This window comes from Neophocaena asiaeorientalis, unplaced genomic scaffold (assembly GCF_003031525.2).
Source record: "Neophocaena asiaeorientalis asiaeorientalis breed wild unplaced genomic scaffold, Neophocaena_asiaeorientalis_V1.1 scaffold6, whole genome shotgun sequence".
Taxonomy (NCBI): domain Eukaryota; kingdom Metazoa; phylum Chordata; class Mammalia; order Artiodactyla; family Phocoenidae; genus Neophocaena; species Neophocaena asiaeorientalis.
In genome coordinates this window covers 1,956,193-1,976,182 of record NW_020174424.1, presented here as the reverse complement: position 1 = coordinate 1,976,182, position 19,990 = coordinate 1,956,193, and the positions used below count along the sequence as shown (strand labels likewise).

General features: G+C 38.8%; 1 protein-coding gene across 4 annotated transcripts in view; it reads left to right on the top strand.

Moving 5' to 3' along the window:
- LRP2 (LDL receptor related protein 2) overlaps positions 1-19,990 on the top strand; it is a 190,112-nt gene that overhangs the window by 92,790 nt on the left and 77,332 nt on the right. For 2 of the 4 annotated variants that reach the window (XM_024756638.1, XM_024756636.1), the window contains exons 21-33: positions 294-575; positions 1,608-1,850; positions 2,991-3,110; positions 3,730-3,846; positions 5,345-5,722; positions 6,875-7,123; positions 8,397-8,608; positions 9,491-9,675; positions 10,537-10,765; positions 11,562-11,736; positions 13,413-13,535; positions 18,090-18,256; positions 19,210-19,353. In XM_024756638.1, coding sequence (XP_024612406.1) covers positions 294-575; positions 1,608-1,850; positions 2,991-3,110; positions 3,730-3,846; positions 5,345-5,722; positions 6,875-7,123; positions 8,397-8,608; positions 9,491-9,675; positions 10,537-10,765; positions 11,562-11,736; positions 13,413-13,535; positions 18,090-18,256; positions 19,210-19,353 — 2,624 coding nt within the window. The remainder of the gene's footprint in view (positions 1-293; positions 576-1,607; positions 1,851-2,990; positions 3,111-3,729; positions 3,847-5,344; positions 5,723-6,874; positions 7,124-8,396; positions 8,609-9,490; positions 9,676-10,536; positions 10,766-11,561; positions 11,737-13,412; positions 13,536-18,089; positions 18,257-19,209; positions 19,354-19,990) is intronic. The other 2 variants (XM_024756639.1, XM_024756637.1) reach the window with 2 other exon arrangements.

Below are 19,990 nucleotides of genomic sequence, written 5' to 3'. Positions count from 1 at the left end.
TTTTCTCTTTAAGTACCTTATTATTTAATATAACTCCTGATAGTTTTATCTTCCTGTCACTCAGATAGTTTTAAAGTGTAAGATTTAGAATTTCTGTTCGACTCGGCTAACTTTAAAACTGTGTTTGAGAAAAACATGTTTCAGCACTTTCCTGTATTTAAATTGAATGTGCTATTTGGCACGTTGATTTCCAAGAGGAATCAAGTTTTTAATGTTGGGTCTGGCAACCAAACCTGTGATCAACCTAAAGGAAATGTGCTTGACTCACTTATCTAGGGGCATTGCTTTTTCAGGGTCTAACGCCTGTAACCGACCCACCAATCCGAACGGTGACTGCAGCCACTTCTGCTTCCCAGTGCCAAATCTCCAGCGGGTGTGTGGTTGCCCCTATGGAATGAGTCTGACTTCCGATCGTTTGACGTGCGTGGAAGACCCATCCCGTGAGCCACCGTTGGAGCAGTGTGGTGCCTTTTCCTTCCCCTGTAACAATGGCAGATGTGTGCCCATTCACTACCGCTGTGATGGAATTGATGACTGTCATGATAACAGTGATGAGGTTCAATGTGGCACATTTAGTAAGTAGCTATACACTAGCAATACTTCCTAGGATGAATAGAACGGAGAGAGGGGGCTTAAAAAAAAAAGGCTTGGGGTTATCGCTGTAGGAAAGAATGTTCCTTTCGGTTTGTTAATATGTACCCCAAAGGCTTTTAGGAAGCTAGGCGATGAATATCATTCATAGATAATGTTGCAGATGATTTCTAGCATTGATTTGGGCTATCTTCAACAAAATTTCTTTCTGACATTGGCTGTTTGGATCAATGCAGAGTCATTGCATCTTGGCATACTCCTCAAAAAGTCAACAAAACAAACTGGATCTAATCTTTAGTATTGGAGAGAATAATATCACAGAATAGGTGCTTGCAATAATAGCTTTTGAAAATCTCATGTGCTATAATATTCCTTTTTCCTCCTGTTGGTGTAAAATGAATTATGGGTGAAATGGTGGTTTTAACCTTTACATTCTTCTTTTGATGGTAATCCCATTTATAATAAATGCTATTGCAGAAGACAAAATGATAGAGGACAGTTGAAATCTCAGAAATTTCTATCAAGGAAACATTAATAGAAAGAAAAGTGACATTTGAAAATGAAAATGCTCATTTGTACATTTTTGAAATTTCTAAAGTTTTATTTTGTGTATATCTTTTTGTTTTTAAAAGTGCAGATTTTACGTGAATGTTTTATCAATTTCCAATGACCCATGTGATCAGAGGAAGCATAGCTTAGAAGTAAAGGACGGGCCTTAGAGTCACACCAACTAGAGCTTTGGTCCTGGGCAGATTCCTAAGCACTCAATTTCCTCATCTATAAGATGCAGATAATTATATGTACCTGACAGTATTCTTGTGAGGATTAAGAGAGAAAAAAAAATGTAAACACTTAGAAAAGTGCCTGGCATATCATAGTTGCTGAATAAACTTGCCCATTTTGTATAACGCTCCCATTGAAAAAGGAGAAGAAATGGGCCTTTCTTTACAAGGTAAGATCTCATTTAAAAGGCGGTAAAAACAGATGTCTTTATGACCAGTTCGTTTCTGTTGTAGATACTTCCTGTGCACCTTCAGCGTTTGCGTGTGGCCACGGAGGACAGTGCATTCCTTCATACTGGCGCTGTGACAAACAAAATGACTGTGTGGATGGCAGTGATGAGCAGAACTGCCCCACCCGAGCACCCACTTCCTGTCGTGCAGACTTCTTCACCTGTGATAATAACTTGTGTATCCCAAAGAGCTGGGTCTGTGACACAGATAATGATTGCGGGGATGGATCTGATGAAAAGTCATGCGGTAAGTTTTGAACTGATTTCTCTTGGTTGGTCAGCCTAGTGAATAGATTTGAACAGTCAGTAGGCCTTGTGCACTTTCCTTGAAGGCTTACATAATTTTCGTTGTATCTTAGCTACTTCTCTTCATCTGTCAATCCCTGTATTAATAGACTATAGGAGCAGAGACATGGGAAGTCTTCCTAAATATTTTCTATGCAAGCAAAACAAGGACTGTCTCTGATGTCTAACACCCAGATAGAAACTGGAAAATAAAATCCCTCAACTAACTATTCAGATATTTAAAACAATTTTTCTTTCTAAATCATATAAACACATCCAGACATTTGGCTGTTGGTTTTCCTGTTCATTTATTCAGGCAAAAAGGCAACAGAATAAAGAGGCACAGGACATTTAAATTTCATTAATCTTACCCACCTGCTTTTCATCTTGCGAGTTCTGATTTCCTCTAGGTTGTCGTTTGTTTTCACATCAGCAGTCATAGTTTAAGGTGGAGCAAAGTTCCCTGGACTAAATTCCTGTCTTGGTTGCATGATTAGGCAATTCGCTTTTTCTCAGGACTAGATGAGCTTTAAGATCCCCTCCAGCTTTCACATTCTGTGAGACTATATTTACTATGACTTCACGTTTCGGGTAGGGGGAGGCAGCGCATCTGACTCTAAGGCTCTGTCTCTTCAGCCAGCTAGGACCCTGGTTTTGAGGATCGTTCTGCTTAGATTTTGGATTAAATCCAGTTATCACGGTCTGTCTCTACACTGTTGCTACTGGGCATTGTGGTCACGCGGACCATGTTGCCTTGCTGGGCTCCATTGCTTAGCTTTGGTGCAGAGTTTGGACTTCACAGCATTCGGGAGGTGTAGGCCAGTCCAAGGCCATGATGCTTACTTTCTAAGTGTGGTCTGTTTTTCAAGGTGTAATCACAGTTTCTGACTCTGCCCTGTAATATTTTTGTTGCTCTTTCCAAAAAGTGTCCTAGCTGGGCTCTGGATGGGCTGACTTTGGCAATCTGGCTGACTTGAAGGAATTTTGACCACACATACAACTGAGATAACTTACGTATTTCCTTAACGTTTTACAGTTTGGCTCTGGTACACACTGAACAAGAAATAAACTGTTACTTGGTTTTGTTTTTGGATGACATTAGATCATACAGAGACATGCTCACCTAGTCAGTTTCATTGCCCCCATCATCGATGTATTGACCTGTCTTTTGTCTGTGACGGGACCAGCGACTGTGCTGATGGCTCTGACGAGAGTGCTTGTAGTAAGTACATTGTTTCATTTTTAAATTTTTAAATTAATTAATTAATCAATCCATTGAAGTCTAGTTGATTTACAGTATTATATGTTTCAGGTGTATAACATACTGAGTCACAACTTTTAAAGGTTAACTCCATTTATAATTATAAAATATTGGCTATATTCCTTTGTTCTATAATATATTCCTGTAGCTTATCCCTATCTTGCCCTGCCCCCTTCCTTCTGCCGATTGTTAACCACTAGTGTGTTCTCTATATCTGTGAGTCTGTTTCTTTTTGGTTACTTTCACTAGTTTGTTTTATTTTTTAGATTCCACATGTAAGTGATATTATACTGTATTTGTCTTTCTCTGACTTATTTCATTAAACATAGTACCCTCCATGTCCATCTATGTTGTTGCAAGTGGCAAAATTTCATTCTTTTTTATGACTGAGTAGTACTCCATTGTGTATATATGCCACATCTTTTTTATCCATTCATCTGTTGATGGGCACTTAGGTTGCTTACATATCTTGGCTATTGTAAATAATGCTTTATTTTTATTCATGATGTTTAGAAAAATCTCAATGTTTAGTTGTTTTCTCCTTGGCTTAATTTCTAATACTTTTCTCTCTCATTTTCAGTAATTAATTGCACTGCTTCTCAATTCAAATGTGTCAGTAATGGTAATTGTATTAGCAACACATATCGCTGTGATGGTGTTTTTGACTGCAATGACCACTCTGATGAGACAGATTGTCGTAAGTACCATATACCTAGCATGTTTCAGGTGAAGGGGTCATTTCATGTTTACCAGTATTGATATTACCACATATTTTCTCTTAGACAAACTAGAGAGAAGGCAGCCTGAGTTACAAAGCATTGTCAAAGAAACACAGTATTGAACATAGAATAAAATCGACTTGACATTACCAAACAGCAACTTATAATTTGTGAATCGAGGGGTTGTAAATGGGCACTTTCAAATTGTCTCTTGAGTAGGTTAAATATTTCTCAGATATTTTTGTTCTCACTATTAATTTTTCCTAGGGCATACCAAATTAGTGGGTTTCACATTTTTGAGGTTTACTATTTATAAAGATATTTTAATGGTTTCTTTTAAATCTCAATAGGGAGGTGAAATCAAGCAAATCATTTGTTTAGTATCTGCTAACATGTTACATAAGGTCTTTGTCCTGAGACTCTGGTAAGAGAAATTACCGGAAGTAAGAAACAAAGCAAGGTAGATAGTTACAGGGGCCTTATAGAAACGATACAGATAAAATTCTATGAAGGTTCAGAGAAAAGAAATGTTTTCAGAGGATTCAGGGAGGACTTCATGGACTATAAATCTGTTGGACCTATAATCTCCACAAGCTGTAGACCTATAATGGACAGGATTTGTTATTCCCCACATTTTATATTAAATGAGGTGAGGTGGTCGTTTGTTTGAATAATGGTATTTTGGACCACAAATAGTAGGCTTCTATCAATTCTCCTCCCTAATCAGAAAAGAAGTGTTTAAATCTATGGATCAAAAAGAAAAGTTAAATGCTTGCTTACTGTATAGGTGTGTACAATACCCAGAAATTCTTAATCACTGAATTTCCTGTCTCACATTGAAAACGTGGAATTCTTCTGTGGTGATCTGAGGTTAAAGTGCCATTGCCCCTGATTTGCTATTGCCTTAAAAAGTTCCTAGGAGGGAGTTTGGGTTTACTCCTGTGAAATAGGCAAGCAATTCTTACTTATCTCGTAAGGACTGCTTGGTGAATAGTGGAAAGTTTGCAAAGAATTGAGGATTTACAGTCATCTTTTGTTTACTTAATGTGTGCTGGTTTCATCTGATATAATTCACTTGAGGGAAAATGATAACATCCAAATATATGACATTAAACCCATGAATTCCAATTCACCGTAGCTATTTAAGCTCTATTTAAATGCTCTGGTGATTCTTTATCATTTAATCCATAATTAGAAACACAGGAAATAGAATTTTCTTTTGACGCAGGGACTTATCTTCTATCCAAGAGTTGTACATCCTTTGTTGTCAGATCCACTAATCTGACGCATAAAGATCTCTACGTGCCACAATGTCAGAGAAGACTTGTGTCATTTTAGATTTTAATATTACATTTGTCATAGTCATTATTATAAACCTGCCATTGATCCAAAATCATTTTCTCTGAGTCTAGGAATTATATAAAAGGGATTATGGATTGCATTCACAAGCCCATTTTCCCCATTTCGTTCTCTCAGCAACCAGGCCTCCTGGTATGTGCCACCAAGATGAATTTCAGTGCCAAGCAGATGGTATCTGCATTCCGAAGATCTGGGAGTGTGATGGCCACCCAGACTGCCTCCATGGATCTGATGAGCACAATGGCTGTGTCCCCAAAACCTGCCCTTCATCTCATTTCCTGTGTGACAATGGAAACTGCATCTACAGAGAGTGGCTCTGTGATGGGGATAATGACTGCAGGGATATGAGCGATGAGAAGGACTGCCCTACGCAGGCCTTTCAATGTCCCAGTTGGCAATGGCAATGCCCCAGTTATAGCATCTGTGTGAATCTGAGTGCAGTATGTGATGGCAACCCTGACTGCCCCAGTGGGACAGATGAGTCCCCACTTTGCAGTAAGTTTCCTGACCACACTTTACTGCCATAAATTCATCCTGAGCAGTAGCCGGCTGTGTATCACCATTGTCACAGTCACCATGTAGCTTTTGAGGAAGGGATCTCAGTTCCTCTCTGAATTTAGATCTGTGTAGATCCGGATAGCCACCATGGAATTCAAATAAATCATCACTGGATAATATTTCTCATTAAATCCTTTGCACCTGGTTCTGTGTTTTTGCTTCATTAGATCGTCAAATTAAATTTGGTTCTGTTGGTAATGCGCTCATAAGTTTTTCTAACTTTAATATTTTCTGATTTCAATCAGAACTTGCCACAAAACAAATGAAGTCTGGGGATTTGTGTTTGCTATGATTAAAATCCTGTGATTGGCATGTAATCCTAATTACTGTCCTTTCTTTATTTCTTCTTTAATCAATGCTCACTCTCAGATGATACCCAGCCAGGTATGATTGCAAAGTATTTTAGATTCTTATGATTTTAAACACATTGCGTTTGTGCTGAAAATGTCCTAATCATTTTGACTTACTTCCCCTTCTAGTGCATGTTTCATATCATGACTCTTATAAATAAGAGTACACATGGAAATAGAGGGCATTTGCATCCTCAGGTAGATGAACTATCTTTGGGTGCTTCAGGCATTGCCGTTTTAGCCCTGAAAGTAAGGATGATGGCATATCAGTGCACCTGTGCCCTGTAGTCTTCCAATTGCCTTTCTCCTTTATAGACCTTCCAGCTCTGCTCTTCAGTGTCAAAGTCTTATCTTCCATTTCTGTGTAGGTAGAAGAATGACAGGAAGCAAATGGCAAGTAATTTAGGTCTCTTTGCATGCTTTACCAATGATAGTTGTGTTTCTTGATGTCCACCATATTTCCCCAAGTTTCTCTCATTGCACTAAATGGAGTTATAATAGAAGGCTGTAGTGAAGAAAGTGGTCCAAGTCCAGTGGATGTGAAAGATGGTAAATTCTCAGGTAAATCGGAGCACTGAACAGCCTGTGGACCTCATCCAGGTGGATTCTGCCCATAGCTCTTACCTGGGTATTGTGTTGAAGGTGACCTGAGACTGTATGACACATAATACAACTGAGTGAACCAAAGAAGCAAAGATTCCTGACTTTTCCACTCTGTGATTCTTTTTCTTTATTCTAGACCAGGAGAGCTGCTCAGATTCCAATGGTGGTTGTACTCACCAGTGTATTCAAGGGCCCTATGGGGCTCAGTGCCAGTGTCCACTGGGATACCTGCTTGCCAATGACTCTAAGACCTGTGAAGACATAGATGAATGTCGTATTCCAGGCTTTTGTAGCCAGCACTGTTACAATATGAGAGGTTCTTTTCGGTGCTGGTGTGATCCGGAATACAGGTTAGACGCTGACCAGAGGACCTGCAAAGCTACAGGTAATGAAAGTGAACTAACTCCAGCCAGTTTACCAAGCACACTCCAGAGCTTAAGATTAAATGTCACGTTTAACAAATTTCACCATCTTTATATAATGCTTAATGAATTCAATTCAACCAGTATTAATTCAGTTTCTACTACGTGAAAGTATTTGTACTATGTGTTAGGGTATTGCTTTGGCTGCTTTAAAAGTGACCAGATAGTGACCACCTAGAGGGGTGGGATAGGGAGGGTGGGAGGGAGACACAAGAGGGCGGGGATATGGAGATGAGAGATATGTATATGTATAGCTGATTCACTTTGTTATACAGCAGAAACTAACACAACATTGTAAAGCAATTATACTCCAATAAAGATGTTAAAAAAATAAATAAATAAAAGTGACCAGATAGTGACCACCTAGAGGGGTGGGATAGGGAGGGTGGGAGGGAGACACAAGAGGGCGGGGATATGGAGATGAGAGATATGTATATGTATAGCTGATTCACTTTGTTATACAGCAGAAACTAACACAACATTGTAAAGCAATTATACTCCAATAAAGATGTTAAAAAAATAAATAAATAAAAGTGACCAGATAAAGAATGCTAAAACAAAGTAGGCAGTTTCTTTCTTTTTCGGGCAGGAGTCTGGAGGGTAGACGGTTCAGGGGGTAAAAGCTGGTGTGGCTTCCATCTTGGGATCCATTGCTTTTGCTCCAGTCTTTGCCTGCTCCCAGAAAGTAGGAAAGGGGCGAGTAGCTTCCTTTTAAGGATGGCACCTAGAATTTGACACATCGTTTGTGTTCACATTTTATTGTTCAAAACTTAGTCATGTGGTCACTCCAAACTGAAATGGGGAAATGTCTCTAGCATGTAGGCCCTGTGCTGTGCTAAAAAGTGGCATAATTTATTACTAGAAAGGAAGAAGAGGAGAGGGACATGGGGATGATTAGAAGTCTCTGCCACAGCTGAATGCAAAGTACAAAATAAGCAAGTACAAAAGTAACTATAGTAACAGGAAGAATGCAAGTAGAGTTCACTCCAGGTTGATATTTCGATAAACACTAAAGTGTAATTCAAGGAAGAAAGATATTTCGAAAAAGCTTACTTTCAACGCTCATGAAAACCAGCTAACTGTTAAGGTAACATCATTCTTATAGGAATTTTTGTTTGTTTTTCCCATTACTCTAGTGTGGAATGACGTCTTCTTTCTGTTACCAAAGGTATTACATCAAATATTGAGTGTTTTTTCTCCCAGAATCGTTGACACTTGTATTTTCTTCTTGGACAGCATCTGAAAGTCTGCTGTTACTTGTGGCGAGTCAGAACCAGCTTGTTGCTGACAACATCTCCAGGCAGGAGCACTCTATCCACGCCCTTGTCCAGGATGGTTCTCACATTGTGGCTGTTGATTTTGATTCAGTCAGTGGTCATATCTTTTGGTCGGATGGAACTCAGGGTAAAATCTGGAGTGCGTTTCAAAATGGAACAGATAGAAAACTAGTAAGTACATGTCTACTGGCCTTTGACCTGACTAGTTCCCCTGTCTTGGGTCTATTTGCTGTTGTTACTCACCAGTGAGAGAAGGCCCTACCTCATCTTAGGTGGTTCTCATGTTTTCCTCTGGGCCACATCACACCCAAGGGACCCCGATGTTCCTAACTCCTACTTGATGGGATCTGAAGGGAGATGCATGGCTCTGAATTGCAGGTCATATGATGCAGAGACCTCACAGCATCTTGGAGGTCCCTTCTGCAAATTTTTTCCCTAGTGGATGAGAGATAAGGGAAACACAGGGGAAGTTGCTTTTCTTTCTTTTATCTTTTAAAAATGTTTTGAAAATTTTATCCTTTTCTTTGCCATTATGGTTTATTACAGGATACTGAATATAGTTCCCCATGCTATACAGTAGGACCTTGCTGTTGAGGTTGCTTTTCTTAGCTTTAATTCAGTTATGTTTCTTGATCAATCTCCTGGAGTTTCAGTTTCTTGATCCTTGATGGTTATGTTTCCTCCGCCCCTTAGAAATTTATTTTGTAATTGTTGGCACTCAATCAATAAAGGTATTACTTTTGCCATGTGAACACTGTAAAGTTTCATAGGGTTGCCAGCTTAGCAAACGGATACAGCTTTTGTTTAACTGAAAAAATTCTGAAACCAAAATGAAACTACATACTAAGCCAACAATAGAGTATTCAGTTCTACACAATCTTGTATATTTTTCCAGAAAACCCTACTGTTTCTACATGGGAAGACAAAGTTTTCTAATCTTCATAAGCTATCATAGGACAAATTAGATGCCTTATTCTCAATTTTCATATAATTTCCATGTTTGCATTCATTTATTCCCTTTAGAATTCACTCGTTATTCACTTTTGTCTTTAGACGCTTGACAGTGGCATCACCATGACTGAAAGTATTGCAGTAGATTGGGTAGGACGCAATCTTTACTGGACAGACTTTTCTCTGCAAACAATCGAAGTCTCTAAACTGGATGGGAGTCACAGGACTGTGCTGCTTAGTGAAAACATAACAAATCCAAGGGGACTAGTGTTAGATCCCAGAACTACGTAAGACTTCTTCTTTTTTTTTTTTAAGTGATGTTGCCTTAACATTGTATTGAGGGAAAAATAACATGACATGCTGTGGCTAATATTCATATCACAAAATTTACACATTGATTTATTAGCTTGGCAATATATGATTAAGTCTAATGAATGCATGCAGTAATATTCCATAGACGGGCCATGGTACTTGTTCTGCCACGTGTACCTCATGGTTATGCAACAAAACAGCCAGATTTTCCTGCTTCCGTTTCATATTGTTTACTAGAACTTCCTTTTATGTCACGTAAGGAAGTTTTTGCCTGCTGGCCCTAAAGGGAAGAAGAAGAAATTCTCCCATGTGCTTAGAAAACTTTGAAGGCTTCTTTCTTTGAATTTCCTTAGATTCTCTTAGATTCTTTTCTGCAGGAAGATGAGTTAGGCAAATTATGTTCAATGCAATGCAGACTTCCCAGATATTGTAAAGTAAATTTCACACCCGTGAAATTTATGATAAATCTCTGATGATGAATAAATTGACTTATCTTAAAAACGACAGGGTAGATAAACTGGGACAGATGAACTTTGCTAGATCAACTATTTGTGGATTGTACAGAAACATGAATCGGCCTTGAAACGTTTCAGTGTCACAGTATACTGCATGTTTTCTGAACATTATAAAAACACCCAGATGGCTTGTGATTGCATTATGATTACAGTTTTACTTTGTGACTCTCAGAGGAAAGAGTAAGCTCTGTGCATATATTCTGACCTGGAGATGAGTTATTTTAAGCAGAGCTTAAACATGATATTCTGTCACTTAAAATGACAGTTATTTTCCATTTTGAAATATGTCCCATCCAATCGGTAACTAGTTTCTTTTCACAGTGCCTGTGTGATGTTCTGGTCTGACTGGGGCCATCACCCTCGCATTGAGCGAGCTAGCATGGATGGCAGTCTGCGCGCCGTCATTATCCAGGAGAAGGTTTTCTGGCCCAATGGCTTAGCTATTGACTACCCCAACAGGCTGCTGTACTTCGTGGATGGCTATCTTGATTACATAGACTATTGTGAATATGATGGAAGCAATCGGCGGCAGGTGATAGCCAGTGATTTGGTAAGTTGGTAGTGAGGAAAGGAAACTAAGACAATAATGGTTTAGTAGGAAGCAGATAGAGTAACAAGAAAGCTAAGAAATTCACTGTTGTGTCGTAGACGTTACAAGGTCCATCGAGGAAATATCGACAGGAGGAAGGGTCAACCTATCTTTTATTACTGACAGAAAATCAATATTCTAGTTCATGGCCAGATTGTGCCACATCCAGGAAGGATTAATAGCTCGTGTGACTTAGTTGATCTGTGGATGCTAATCCGTTGCTTCTCTAAGTCCATGTAAATAATGTTTTAATTATATGTAGATTCCCTCCATGAAATCATAACCTGTTATGTATTTTTATTCAGGAAATTCTGGTGAATTTATTGTCACAAGTTAAATGAGAAAATATGTATTTTACCAAAAAGCTGTTACTGACTTCTATTTAAGATTGTGATTGTTTATAGTTCTGTGGCTTGAAGAGGCCCCGGGAGATCTCTCCTGTAACTAGACAGGTGATCTACATAAGTCACCCTACTTTCTGCACTTCAGTTTTGCTTTTGTTTATAAGATGGATGCCCAGTGTAATTACCAGAGTAAAAATGAAGGCTAAGTGACACAGGTACATGAAAGTATTTTGGTTGGTAAGTGGGATATAGGTCAAGAAGTATATATTTTTTCTGTCTCTTGACCAATGATTTCACTATGTCTTTATTAAGTTAAATGCTAAAGGAAACCATCTTCTTGGGGAGGTATCCTTTTCTACTTTGTTCATCTTCATTGTTATTTCTAGTTCTCATTGTTCTCTTCTGCTTCACAGACTCTGCGGCATCCCTACTCTCTAAGTCTCTTTGAAGATTCCGTGTACTGGAGTGACCGTGCTACTCATGAGATTATGAAAGCCAACAAGTGGCATGGGGGGAACCAATCAGTAGTACTGTCTCTTCATCAGCCCCTTGGAATTGTTGTGGTTCATCCTGCAAAACAACCAGTTTGTAAGTGATAAGAGATATCCTGCATGGTATAGCTTGGAAAACATTGATCTGGGGAATGTAAAATGTATAACGTCGCAGACCCATTTGTTTGGACAATACATTTCCATGACCTCTGTTGACCATGGAAAAGTCAAATCTCGTATGTCTTTACATACTCAAGTCTCCCTGGTCTTTTCTCCCACTTTCTTTTGCCACACTGGACTTCACTGGACTTCATTTTGGTACAGAAGCACAGGAGGCTACTTACCATCTCTGAACGTCTGCACACCAGGCTACTTACCATCTCTGAATGTCTGCACTGGCTCTTCCTTTTGCCCTGGGACGCCCCTCGTCCAGATGTCTGCCTGAGTTGCTGCTTCACGTTATTTAGAATTCTCTTAGGTGCTCCTTGGTGGGCCTCGACCATCCTATCGAAAATGGCACCGCCTCTCATAATTCTTTTGCTCTTTACTCTCACGTTCTAAAGTCACACAACTTATGAGTTTAGTTTTATCTCCCTTTGTTAGACTACCTGCCTCATGTTTACAGTATTCCCAGTGCTTAGAGTGGTGTTTGATACATAGTGAAGGCTTGCTAGTTCTTGAGTGAACAAATGGATTACTGCATCTAACAGGGTGCATGTAATAAGAATATATAGGACCTAGAGAACATACTATGAGCACAGGATGCGCACAGGATCCCTCTACTTCAAGGAGCAGAAACACACAAAGATGTCATCAATAGAAAAATAAAAGATTATTATCTAACCAAAACGTGGACAGCAGTGGGTAAATGTCAAGGTCACATAGGGAACACACAACTTGGTTTCATTTAATGTGAAAAGATCTCTTTGGGGTCAGCCAAGGAGACACATCTTATGTAGCATCAAATTTCTATTACTGAGCTCTGGATTACTCAGCGGCTGTTTGTTCTGTTTATAGACTGGATTGATCTGTGACCTTGGGAAAGTCACTCCTCCCTCTTATGCCTCTTATGAATTCTATGTTGAAAGAATGATGTTGGGGAAGGGTAAAGTAGTTTAGGGCAAATACCAAACCAGCCAAAGTAACTTAATGTATTGTGTCTCCAAATATTGGGGGCTTCTGGAAGGACAATTTATTAATTGAGATATAATTGACACATAACATTGTATTAGTGTTAGGTGTACAACATAATGATTTGACATACGTATGTATTGTGAAATGATCACTATGATAAGTTCAGTGAACATCTATTACCACACATTTTTTTTTCTGTGCTGAAAACTTTTAAGATCGACTCTTTACTATAGTCATCATGCTGTACATTACATCCCCAAGACTTATTTACCTCGTAACTGGAAGTCTGTACCTTTTGACCACCTTCACACGTTTTGCCGCCCCGCATTCTCTGCTTCTGACAAGCACCAGTCTGTTCTCTCAGTTCATTTTTTTTTTTAATTTAGATTTAAAATTTAGATTATTAAAAGTGATATCATATAGTATCTGTCTTTCTCTGTCTGACTTATTTCACTTAGCATAATACCCTCCAGGTCCATCCGTGTGTTGCAAATGGAGGATTTCCTTTTCTGCGGGCCGAATAATATTCGATTATATGTGTATATATACATACCATGTCTTTATCCATTCATCCCGTGCACTTTAAAGTGGGCGGTTTTCCATTCACCAGTGTTTTCTTCTCTTCTCTTTGTATTACAGCCACAAACCCATGCGTCCATGCCCAATGCAGCCATCTATGCTTGCTTTCCTCAGAGAGGCTTTACTCCTGTGCTTGTCCTTCAGGGTGGCGTCTCTCTCGTGATTCTGTGACTTGCGTGAGAGGTACAGTATGTCCTTTAAGTATGCCCTGAAGGTGGAGCTTGCCACAGTTTGTACAAAGCTGTGTGAGCTCTAAACCACTTGGTGATGGAGTGTGTGCTGTGTTCCCTCTGATCAGCAGGTATCTGTAGAGTGTGTGCTATATGGGGTGTTAACTGAGCACCATATACAGAAACTGTATTCCAATTGACCATATGCAGAAACTGTATTACAACTGAGTTGTAATTGTAATGTAGTTTCTGTACATGCAGCTACTATTATGTGTGCATGTAATTCAACAATCTTTAACCTCACATTTTCTCTTACCTGGTTATAGTCAGGCAAGGTAGGATAATGGGAAGTTCCAGATTCTGCATTTAGAAGTAAAAGTCCTTGATATTTGTGGATAGCTTCATTTTTTAGGTTCCTGATCTCATCTTTATTCTCATAACCAATAGTCAATAATGAGTGTTATAGTCTGGGTCTTCTGATTCCAGTTTCAGTACCTTTACTATTACTGTATGGTACTTTAAAAATGAAAGTTTTCTCTGTATGAAATATTTAAAGATTATTTGAATAATTTATTCTTCATCTCATTCTAGATATCTTACTGGGTTGATTGGAGAGTATGTGGAGAGTTATACTAAGTACTTTAGGGAGCAAGAAAGGAAGGACAAGATGTAGTCAGTCCACAAAGGAGATTTCTAAGAAATCATTTGCCTTTGCTTAAAAATCTAAAGAGGTAGTCTAAACTCAAGTTTCTTTCATTACTCGGTGAAGAGGAGTAAATGTGTTTTGATACTGATAAAAAATGGCTATAGACCAGTTAAAATGAAATGGTTAATGGGAAAAAATTGCTAAATTAAGAGAAAAATAGAGTCAGTCTAGAGGGAAATTTAGTTTTCAAATGGAAAGTATATTCCTGAATCCAGGAAATTTATGGAGTTTACAGGTTATGAGGATGTAAGCTTACTGAAAATCAAATTCCATCGACATGTGATATTTTGCAATGATACTTTTGTGATGAAAGATTTTAATTATTGGTAATGCCTACAAAGGGATTGGCATTTGCCCTTTTTCTTCAGAGCTTTATTATAAACCTAATCCTTGTTGACACTGTTTAATTTAGTGTGTCCTCAGAGTCTTTCAGCAGAAGATTAAACTGGGCTATAGACATTCTGCATACAAAGCATTCTTTCACCACACAAAGATTGTTGAACTGTGCATTGGGGATTGGTGTAATCTGTATTACTATCTGATGGTGATTGATAAGTGTAAACTCTAAATAGTACCTTTTGTTGTTTCACAAATAATTCCACTAGTGGTTTTCCCATGGACTGACTTTACTGAGGTGGAACCTTTTCAATAGTTTCCAACCGGCTTCTGAGCACCAGCTGGGTAACTGAGTGCTAATGTATGTGAACTAAAAAAAATGTTGCATTTTTTTTTTCCAGCAGGAAGCTTAGAAGACTGTTAACATTCATAGATGAAAACGTTTTACTTGATTTAAATGTCCGATTGCCTCTAAAATTTTGTCTGCAAAGTGTCTAAAATATCTTTGGAAGTGCTTATGTGATCAGATCAAGCGAAAAAACAGAGATGGTTTAATATTGGCTATGTAAAATCATGCATTAAAAAAATCTGGAGGACAAGATACACAAGTGCCAATAATGCTTACAGTTGGGAAGGGGGATTATGGGATATTTCTATTTTTTCCTAATTTTATGCCATAAAATTTTAAAGGGAGAGCTTTCTCTGTATGAAATCGTTTTTTATTGTTTAGCAAATATGTTCCCCACAATGCCAAAGAAACCTCCAAAACTCAAACCGGAACATCTTCCCAGCACCCCCTAAAATTAACAACTGCAAATCCAGGGCTGTTCAAGGTCATACTTTGGGAGGAGCTAGGCTTGGGAGTCATAAATGTCACCTCTTAATGACAACATAAATTTCCCATTCCTGACTGTTGTTTTTCACTTCTTTGCTCTGCTAACACTAATCTTAATAGGATCATGACATGAAAGATAGAAAATGAAGAAATGTTCTGTCATTTCAAGAGACTAAGGCCTCCTGAACTCCTTTCCAGCCAACCCTAGGTGCGGCTGTGCCTACTCTTTCATTGTCATGGTCCGTATACTTTGTCTGGCCCTCCCGACTCTTTAAGTTCCTTGGGAATAAATCCTCTACCTGATTCCTTGATGTATGCTTTTTGCCCGTGGCACACAGTGGCACTCAGTAAATGTTGAGTGAATGACAAACCCTCCAATGTCCCTTTTTGCTTCTTCTCCATTCCTGTTTTTCACCTGCTCATTCCTTTATAGATGTGTATAGTCATAAAATCACTCCTGTTTTCTTTCCCATGGAGCACTTTTCATGCACCTTCCTATGCCACCTGCTGACTCAGTGGTCACTTCTGCCAGTGCCGCATTAAATGATACCCCATCTCTGCTCTGTGGCCCACAAATGTTCACTGGCTGTAAACCCTTTCAAACACACCTGCAGTGATCTGATGATGGAGGTCCTGAGACCCATCCCCAGGGAAGAGTAATGGCTGAAGGAGTAGTGCTGGGTGCTCTCAAGGGAAGAGCTTGTTAGAGGAATCAGGAAGGTCCATGTTTGATGGATGAGAAATGCAGTTTTTCAGGCCTTAAACAGTGCTTTGGTTGAAATTCTTCCAATTAAGCAAAAGAAAAATTACCCATTAAAAAGAACAGAATCAGGTTTTGAGTAAGTAATAGTTCCCCTGTGAAACTGGGAAGTATTTCTTGTTTCTCTGAACCAATGAACATTTATAACATATAATTAATACATCATTAAATATCATCTCAGCATATTCAGGGTACATCTTAAACTCATAATGTGTAATTTCTGCAGTTAAATCAAATGAATTGAGTGGTGATCTGATATTCGATAAGTAGTACCCGGCCTGCACTTTTTGCAGAGGAGTGATTAAGAACATAGGTTTTGGAGAGTTCAAGCAACCTGGGTTAGATATGTGACCTGGGTTAGATATGCTAATTTCTTTGTGCCTCATTTGAAATTTGGGGGAGGGAGATAACTATCTAACAAGCAGGGTTATGAGGCTTCAGGAAGAGAAATTAAATGAAGTAGTACTTATTTGCTGCATGCTGTGTAGCATGTCTTCTCAATAAGTGGCGACGATTATTATGGTTATTGCAGTTGTTCAGAAGAGAGGCATAGCGGAGCCGCTGACAGAGTCAAGCCTTGGGAGTTAATCTCATTGCCTTGTTTCCTGTGGAAGCTGCAAAGCTGTGGGAAGCTCCTTGGCCCCGGTTGTTTCTGAAAACAGCTTTGCAGGGTTGCTGTGAAAGACTAAATGCTATATATTGTAATACTTTGGAAAGTATTAAGCATGAAGAGTTGCAAATTTTATTTTAGATTTGTACCAGCTTAATAAATTGAGTCATTTCTCCGTAGTGGAAATGCCAGGAACAAGGAAAAACTAATCGGACATGAAAGTAAGTAAAGAAAAAATTGTCAAAATAATCCTGCTGAAGATGTAAAGCTTCCCTGCTGATCAAAATAATGCAAACACCATTTTTACCCCATGAAGAGTATGCAATGATTAATCATTTTATATAGTGTCTTAATAGGTGCTATATCTTATATATCTTAATAACACAAAACTCACATTCCAAAGTTTTCCTTTTCTCACAGAGGAATGATAATAAAACCCTACTCGTGAACTTCATTAATTTTTTGATAAAGGGACTATAATTTGGATGAAGATCATCTTTTAAAATGGACCTCATTATCTATTAAAGAGCCTACTTGAACTGGTAGTTTAAATAAGGCATTTTGAAGATGTTTAAGTTGCAACGTACAGATAATTTTGAGAACTTTAGAAGGCGCTCTTTACATATTTACTTATGTATCCATCCATTTATTCATTTATGCGGTCATTCAGTTAGCAAATATTTATTAGACAACTATTGTAAGCCAAGCTCTAAGGACATAATAGTGAGTAAATCAGACAGGGTCACTGCCCTTTGGGAGTAGAATCTAATGTGGAAGGTCGACATTAGTCAAACAACAATTGGTGGGATTATAAATTAGATTTACTTAGTAATTAAAGTCTCTCATAAACACTAGGCAACACCGTGTGGTGTTATTTTCTGAACATAATTAAAACAAATGAACTGCCATTCACCAAGAAGAGTCTATAAATTTTCTTTCACATTTTGGGGCAAAATCCAACTCTCCTTTCTCTGAGTTATTCTGCGTATAGAAATGGAAGAACTTCTTGTCTGTGACTCTTAGCAAACTTGGATAGTTTAGCAGCATGAGTAAGGAATTAATGAAGAGTATGATAAATGCTGATCTACTTTGGGTAATTCCAGAGGTCTTATGTGTGAAGTTGATGGTCTGGTGACGCAGCAACCCATTGAAACCCAATGGAAGGCCCTGGATTATCTGGTGAAATATCTATCATGCATTATGGTTATTGCAGCAGTTCTGCAGTGGCATTTTGTCCCATCAGATGGTACCAATCCACTACCTTCTGTTACTCTAAATGTCTGGGATATAATTTTGAGAGATACTCTGTTATTTTCACAGGTGATGAAGCGTTCCTAATAGTTGTAAGACACAGTATAATTTTTGGAATCTCCCTTAACCCTGAGGTGAAGACCTTTGATGCTATGGTGCCCATATCAGGGATACAGAATGGTTATGACGTTGCAGTTGATTACTCAGAGCAATTCATCTATTGGCTTGAAAATCCAGTAAGTTTCGAATAACATTCAAAGTATGCAACTTGTTCTTGAAGAGCCTACCTGCACTGAGGCCTTCTTATATTTTTGCTGGGTGTCAAGTGGCCCAGACATAAATAGATTTACCACTAAGCATTTTTTAATTTAGTGAGGGATGTCAGTGGGAAGTTGGCCTGGAGCAAAGACCCGATAATAAGCACGTTTAAGCTATTGGGTATATTTATCCATTCAACAAGTATTAAGTGACTACTCTTCTCCCTGCACTGAACTCACTGCTTCCAACTGCAGAGTACATGCCAAGAGGAAGCAGTAACAAAGCTTGCTCCTAAGGAGCTTTAGTCTATTAGACGAACATAAAAATGAGGATATTAGACTAACATAAAAATGATCATCGCTCAAGACCAAAAGCAATAGTTCCCTAAGGGAATTCCAGGAAAGCATCTGATGTGGCCGCTGTGGCCTTCGCTCAGAATCTTTCCCTCTAGGATAAAAAAGAACACTCCTCCAATTTCCTTCCCACTGGGACCCTTTCCTCACCCTTTAGGGAAGAAACCTGTGAGGATGGGGAAGGGGCAAGGAAAATACAAGTGAGGAAGAGAGGGAAGACCTTTGTGGTTGATGCTTGTCACCTCTGTGGAAAAATATACTCCTGGCCTCCCGATTCACACCTGTAACTTGGATTATTTTTATGACTCTTTGGCCTGTGGTGGTTAAGGAATAAACTTCTGTAGCCGATATCAGAGGGAGCCTGAATGGTAAGCCTTGTATATTCCTGTGATGCACTTGAAAATCAGTGTTTGCAGTGTTGCTGGCGTCAGCGTTATACACGGTAACCCCAGCCAGTGGCCCTGAAACTTTGCCTTTCTTCCACGTGTGAGGCGTGTTAAAGAAACACAGTAGCTGGCAGTAGCTGCAGTGAAGCTGTGGCCTTGAAACAGCTCACCCCTCCTCGTCTTTCTCACCAGGGTGAAATTCACAGAGTGAAGACAGATGGCACCAACAGGACAGTGTTTGTTCCTCTATCAAGTTTGGGGGCTTCTACGAGCCTGGCCTTAGACTGGCTATCAAGAAACCTTTATTATACCAATCGTGGAACTCAGTCAATTAAGGTAATGATTCCATAATACTATTGACACAAACACTGGTTTCTTAGTCACGTAAAATCTATTCTCAGGAAATGCTGTCATGTGGAGGAAGCACAAGGGATATTAATATTAACTATCAAAGTCTCTGAAGCCAAGGAGAAACCTAAAAATTGGAACTTTCTACTGCCCTACTTTGTCTCCTCCTAAGTATAAAGGGTAACTTGTTCATATAAAAGGATGTTAGATAATTTATTAAGATATATACAAAGGTAAATAAAAAATTATGTAAGGAGTTCAACATAAAGGGAAGCTTATAGTCGGCAAGGCATTTTCATTATCTTTCCTCATCAAGTATTCAATACGATTTCAGTTCTAAACCAAATTTATAGGTTACCTCTGTGCTTAGATGGAAATCTTTCTATGGCTCCAACAGTGAAACAGAAAGTAGAAACTTGATTCTGATTCCTTTGATGCTTTCCTTTTTTGAGATAAGTGTTTTTTTTTACTCTAATTCCCAGAAGAAATTCTATAGGGGCACAGGTATGAAATCACATGAAGTAAATCAGAGGTAACTTGACTAGTACTGGTTTGCTCCACTCTGGGACAAGGTTAAAACATGTGATGGATTATTCATTCAGAGTAATTTTGAGAGTGAGAATTC